General features: G+C 34.3%; 1 protein-coding gene across 18 annotated transcripts; it reads left to right on the plus strand.

Moving 5' to 3' along the window:
• The first annotated feature begins 287 nt into the window (after positions 1-287).
• On the plus strand, positions 288-3,889 carry LOC103501910 (proteasome subunit alpha type-5-like). 18 transcript variants are annotated; one of them, XR_007824865.1, is made up of 7 exons: positions 288-504; positions 868-970; positions 1,054-1,638; positions 1,979-2,039; positions 2,162-2,226; positions 3,192-3,243; positions 3,683-3,889. XR_007824865.1 is itself a non-coding variant. In XM_051091720.1 (6 exons), exons 2-5 carry the CDS (start codon positions 881-883, stop codon positions 1,981-1,983), a joined length of 309 nt encoding a protein of 102 aa, XP_050947677.1. In that variant the 5' UTR covers positions 288-504; positions 868-880; the 3' UTR covers positions 1,984-2,226; positions 3,683-3,889. The 18 variants fall into 18 exon arrangements, 4 of the variants coding, with proteins under 4 accessions (XP_050947677.1, XP_050947675.1, XP_050947676.1 ...); XR_007824866.1 differs by having other exon boundaries at positions 1,054-1,155; positions 1,533-1,638; positions 1,979-2,226; XR_007824863.1 differs by having other exon boundaries at positions 1,054-1,155; positions 1,979-2,090.
• The last annotated feature ends 2,580 nt before the right edge of the window (positions 3,890-6,469 follow it).

Below are 6,469 nucleotides of genomic sequence, written 5' to 3' on the forward strand. Positions count from 1 at the left end.
TTCCTTATTGGTCTGCGCGTGGAGTAGCAAAATGGAGACGTAGCCACTACAAGTATATTAGGACAGTGAGTTCCATCCCAAATTGAAAGGATAGAATAAATAACTATCATCAAATGTCAAAAAGCGGATTTTTGACGGGAAAAGACGATAATTTCGAAATGCCCAAATACATGATAGTTATTTGCTGTCATAATATATAAGAGCATTAAAAAAATTAATTAAATATTTTTTATTTTTATTAAAATAAAAGAAATAAAGAAAAGGCAAAATCCCTCCCTTAGGCAAAATCCTGACCCTCACGTACACTCCCCTTTCCTTCTTTAAGATCCCTCCGTTACCGTCTCCTCCCTCAACGTCGTCTTCGGCCATCTTCTTTTACATGATTTTTTTTATTTTTGTCCATTTTATCGAATTTGCCGATTTTCTTCCTTAATTTTTTACAACTAGGTTCTACAGCTTTTGGTTTGAAAACAAAGGAAGGCGTGGTGCTTGTCGTTGAGAAACGTATTACATCTCCACTACTTGTTTGCTTCATTTCCTTGAATTTTTCTAAATTTTGTTATTATTTGTTGTCAAGTGCCTATATTATTATATTCACCTTAAATGAGAGGTCTCGCCTTGCAGTAGCAACCTACACAGAAATTGTAATAGAGATATGGTTGCTTATGGGATGTATTAGGTTATATGCAAGCTCAACCTGAATATCTTGTTATCAACCTGATTTTATTAAAAAATAGTCATTGATCCATTTTCTTGTCTGTTTGGATTTCAAGGCTGCCTTTATTGGTTAATTGTGATATTGGAGCTTAGGCACTATTTTTTATTCTGTATATTCATTTTCGGAACTTTTATTTTGGAACCAAGTAGCGTGGAAAAAATCATGGAAATTGATGAGCATATTGGATGTGCAATGAGTGGATTAATTGCTGATGCTCACACACTTGTTGAACATGCTCAAGTTGAGACCCAGGTGTTGTTGATGCTATTTTCTTGCATCTATAGTTGATATCTTTTAAAGACAAGCTATTGAATTTTGAACTTCATGCTCTGCAGAACCATCGATTTTCATATGGTGATCTAATGACTGTGGAGTCTACAATGCAAGCTCTTTGTGATCTAGCCCTAAGATTCGGTGAAGGCGATGAGGAGTCCATGGTTATTATCATAACGTTTTTTCTACTCAGTTTACTCTCTTTTCTCACTTTCTGTTAAATTAATCTAAACTGGCTTTAAAGTGGCAATGACTTAGCACCATTTATTTCATTACCTAGCGTCCATTCAAAGTATAGATTAGATTTCAGAAAATATCATGGATCCTATTAGTAATTCTGATCAACAGATTCAGGAAAGGAGGAGAATTAATGAAATCTTTTTAACATGTTGTGGGTTGGCATTATGCAGCCAATTGATTGTCCCTATCCTTGTGATAGAACTTGCCACCAATTGGTTTTTAGAAGTGGTTAGCCTCAAAGGCTGGTTTCTTCATTCATGCAAATCATTTTTTTTCTTTTGGTACGTTGTTGAAGGCACAGTCATATTGCAATTTGATTAAGAAGTCAATAAACAAGAAAGAAGCTGCTGAGATGACAAATGTGATCTGCAGTTCTGGAAACTTATTTCAACATAGAAGAACATTCGGTATCATCATCCTCTAGTAATTTAAATAGTTGGCATCAATTGGCTTTACCTTTATTGGGAAAAGCTTTAAATACCTTATAATGTTAAGCAGCAATGAAGCAAAAAAGAAAAACCACATCTGTAGTATTGAATTCAAAATTTGAAAGAGTTGGCAATTGCATTACAGTTGAACCTAAATGTTCCATGATATGTGATCAATTTTTGGATGTTGTGAGGCTTCATTCAATGTTGTTAATTATGTTACTCATGTTTGAATGGTTTTTTTTTTATTTTGTGGTTCTTTTCTTGGGGATTTTATTTAGTTTGAGATTTGTTTGATCTGTGTTTTTTGGCATTGCAGATTAAAGGGTTTTTTAGTTTTGTGGGTTGAACTTGAAGTGGGTACCTGTAAATGGAGAATGGTGATGAGTTCAATCAGATTTCTAATGCTAAATATGAATGTCTTCTCTTTGGTATAACATTTTCAAGTTCAAAGTTGGATTGGAAAGTTTTTTATAACGAAGAATTATATATTTACTTTCAGATCTAGATGACACTCTTTATCCTTTTAACTCTGGTTTGGCAAAGGAAATCACAACAAAATTCAAGGTTAGATAGAATTCCTTTCCCCTTTCCTCTCTGGATTCAGAAACATTTGGGGCTGATAGTGTTTAGAGAAATGAGGCTCTTCATATATCTATGATATTGTCTATTTTGAACTTGAGTTTGCATGGATTTATCGTTTTAAAATGTTATCTTATGTGAATTGACATGGGATTATGTTCAAATCTCCAACTGATGTCGAGTTAGGAGTTACAACAAGAAATTTTAAATTTAATAAAAAAGATTAAGTAATATATTTAAAATTACCTTCTTTGAATAAAAGTTCTCTTGTGTATGCATATAATTTCTCTTTGATGGTGTAATTTTCTGCTCGAAATAGTGAATTTTGCCGGTCCATGAATTTTATCCTTGGTGAGGTAATTGTTACTTCTGCCTGTTTAATTTATTCATTTAAACAAGAAAGAAAGAAAGAAAGAAGTGGTTAATCAATTAATTTGATTTATGAAGTTAATTACTTGAAGGGTTTTGAGTTCTGATTCAAGTTGTGTAATATAATGAAGTTGTCTGAGTCGGTACTTTTGAGAGTATTATCTACTTTGCATCACCCTAGTAAACAAAAACAATTAACCCATCAGAAAAAAACCATGAATATATGTATATATGTACGACGACATACGTGCATGGATAAAAAGCAATTTCAAACGAGTTTTTGATAGGAAAATGGGTAGATGTATCTCCAACAGATTTGTCCTATCAAATTTTGGAATACTATGCTTTGTTACTCCATATTGTTTAGAAGTCCCTTTTGTATTGAAAGTACAAATTTTCATTTATCGAAGAAGAAAATACCAATTTAGAGGATCGTGAAAGTATGTGAATAGTTATTGAAATAGTTTTAGTATATTTTGTGCAGGTATAATGTTAAACCGACTAGTTTGTAATTGTATTTGTAGTGTTTTGCATATTTGTTTGTAACTCAATGAAACTTTCTAATGGCTTTGTACTTGCAGAGACATATTGACACAAATGCAGATATCATTGTTTCATGCATAGGAATGATAGGTAGGCATCTATTTTAATCCTTATTTTCATAGATAAATTACATGGAAACCATAATCTTATTATTTATTTCCTTCAAAATTTAGTTATTTTCTTGAACTTCTTTTGTTTTCTCTCTTGTTTAATTGTTGGTTGATGTAATTACGCGTATATATTATTCTGCTTCTAGATCATTTTTTCAATTGTTTGTGAATTATGATGGGATTGTGAAGATCATTTTTTCAATCGTTGTTATTGGTTTATGATTAATTAGGACTAATGACTGTTGCTTTGTGGATATTTTTGTCATTTCATTTATGTTTATACTAAGCTCTGGTTGTTATTGGTTTTTGAATCAGAAATATTTGACTGTTGCTTTGTTCGTTTTGGGTGTTTGCGCTATTTTCTGTCTTTATAACAAGTCTTATTTTGAGCTACAATCATTGTATTCTTTTCTTACTAGGTTTTGCAAGAATCCATTAGAGCAGTAAAGCCATATTTGCGGCAACTGATTGATTTTTTATAGGCCTTTTTGTAGGTTTGGTAACTAAATTTTGGTTCTAATGTACTTATTTAAATAGCTTGTTCATTGTTTCATTGTACAAACACTTTACAAACAATTGTACATATATTAAAGTATATATATTAAAGCGTTCACCATTTCTTTTCATATGAGTGTGTTGTATAGTACTTTATAATTGTATTGGTGTGTGTAATGGCAGGGCGACGAGAATAACAGGAATTCAATTAAAAATAGGGCAAGAATGGTAGGTGAAATGATGATAGTTAATAAAAGTCATAAATGATAAATAATGACATTTAATATCTGTCAAACAAGATTAATAATAACATTTATTCTGTGTCATAAAATATAAACACTGACAGTTATTCTGTGTCATAAAATATAAACACTGACAATTATTATTTGTCATAAAATCTAACTAATGACATTTATAATCTGTCATACATTTATTCTCCGTTATGAAAAATACATTTCGTGAAAGTTTTGTAGAACTATCATAAAATACTTTCCATGACTGTCGCAACAGTGACTGTAAATAACTGTCACAAAATCTTTTTATGACAGCATTTCACTGTCATCGTAGGCCCTTTTTCTACTAATGAGCAGGTAGAGGAAGAGCGAGATGAATGAAAGAATTAGGAAAGAAAGACAATGAAAAAGTGAAAAAGATATTTTTTAAAAAATCTTTTTCATCAAGATGAAAGATCCGAATAAAGAGAACAAAAAAAAAAACTCAGTCTAAGAATCCCCTACCCACCTATACCTATGGTGAAATCTTTGCCTTCTGGTCCCATAAAAGAAACAGGAATTGCTGGAAAAATGGATAGAATCCTAAGCTTTAACATCGAAATCAATCAAAATTTGCTTTCATTGTCTAACCAACTCCCCTCTGTCTTTTTCTTCTTCACTCACACGATATTATTGGATCGGGCTTTCGCCCATTGTCCAAGATTCCCCACTGCTGCCCCCTGTGGAAGTCCGGGCCGTCAGTCCTAGTGTGGTTGATCATTCGAAAAGACTAGCTAAGCATCATTGGCTTGGCCAGCCTTTACCTGACCAACGACCTAATACTATGCAGGCTCATCAAACAACGCTTTTTAGCTTTCTTCAGGATTTGGCTCGAACTGTTCGGCAGATTCCCACGTGTTATGCACCTGTTCGCCACTTTATTCTCAACTCTTCCCACCTTGAAAGGCGAGGCAAAGCATTGAGCCTCTTTTCCTTTTGCCAGCTCTTTAAAAACAAGGTTCGACTTGTATGTGTTTGTATGATTGGGCCCTGCTGTGGTTGAACCTAGTGAAATGAGCGTACTACTTCCCAACTCAACTCCTACTCTACCTTGCTTTTCTTATGATAAAAGCTGTTTTTTCTTGTTAGTGGATTTCAAAGAGTCCTTTGGACCCTGGAGAACATGCTTCCTCTTCCACTAGGCCGCCTCAATGAACAAGGGAAGTTAAAGTCTATCAAGTAAAAGCTTGATCTTAGTAGCTCATTCAAGAGCATATCGATCCAAAAAGAAAGACAGAAGAAAGACAAGGTCGATCTCATGGAGCATATGCATACCGATCCGACTTAGTAGCACCTCTCTCCTTAGTTTAGCTCGAGCTCCTTCTCCCCTAACTCAGTATTTGAGCGCGGAGGAACTCTATCAGATATAACAAATAAAAGTTTCGTTATTCACACTGATCCGGATTCCTTCCAAACAGGGGTAGGTAACGTATGCCCGTTCCTCCTCTTGGTCACCAGATCTTACTCATTAGGAAAGCAGTTGACTGGACGCTTTCCTGAGTGGGAATTCTTCTAAAAAATAGCTACTTTTAGTGGATAGTCGGACTCATAAATCTAGGAATTCATGTGTTAAGAAAATGATCAGAGATCATTTTTTCCTTGAACTCATTGCGTTTTCTCGGCTTTTTTCTTGCAAAATGTGAGAAAAATATCATATTGATATATAATGAAAGTAGAGAAAAAAATCAAGATTTTTCATGAAAAGTTGTTGCTAGACATACCCAAAACCTAGCAAATTTAGAATTTTCGCTAAGAAAAAGATAAGAAAAGAATCTTTAAGGTTCATATGGATTTCTAATTTGAACGACTCCTTTTAAGAATCTGAAATAGTTACCCTTGTTCATTGATTCCTTCTTGGTCGAGCTTCTTCGAACTGCCTCGTGGGAGTCTCGTCTCAAATTCTTTGAGCCTCTAGACCATTCAAAGGCGAACTTTCAGTTGCTTTCCAAATTCTTTGATCCTCCAAACCTCTTTGATCCTAATAGAGGGCTCAAAGAATTAGATTTGCGAAAATCAGTGGTCCGAAGGACAGGTTAATATGGATATAAACAAGTCAAAAGGACCCTTCGGATGGGTCATAATTTTATTTTATTTTCTTAATGATTCCATTCCAAGTGAAAAGATTTTTTCTCCTTGTTCATTGAGGCGCTTTGGGTCGAGTCGAAAGAAAGGTCACACCGAGAGGATCTGAGGGGTTAGAGAGGTGTTGGATTCTCCTTGATCAGGACAGGGAATAAGGAAGTCGCTACGCTTGGTGGTTGCCCAGGTTCAAGGCGAGGCTTGTGGATGTAGCATCCCTTTCCCTTTCTTCAGTTCCCATCTTTTCTTCTTTATATTTATAAAGCGTGTTTATGCACTCATAAATCTCTCTTATGATCATTCTCCATTCTTAATCTCACATCGGAAAGTATACAAGATAACTCAGTTTCTTGACCTGCA

The sequence above is a fragment of the Cucumis melo genome, chromosome 11 (genome assembly GCF_025177605.1).
Source record: "Cucumis melo cultivar AY chromosome 11, USDA_Cmelo_AY_1.0, whole genome shotgun sequence".
NCBI classification, from domain to species: Eukaryota; Viridiplantae; Streptophyta; class Magnoliopsida; order Cucurbitales; family Cucurbitaceae; genus Cucumis; species Cucumis melo.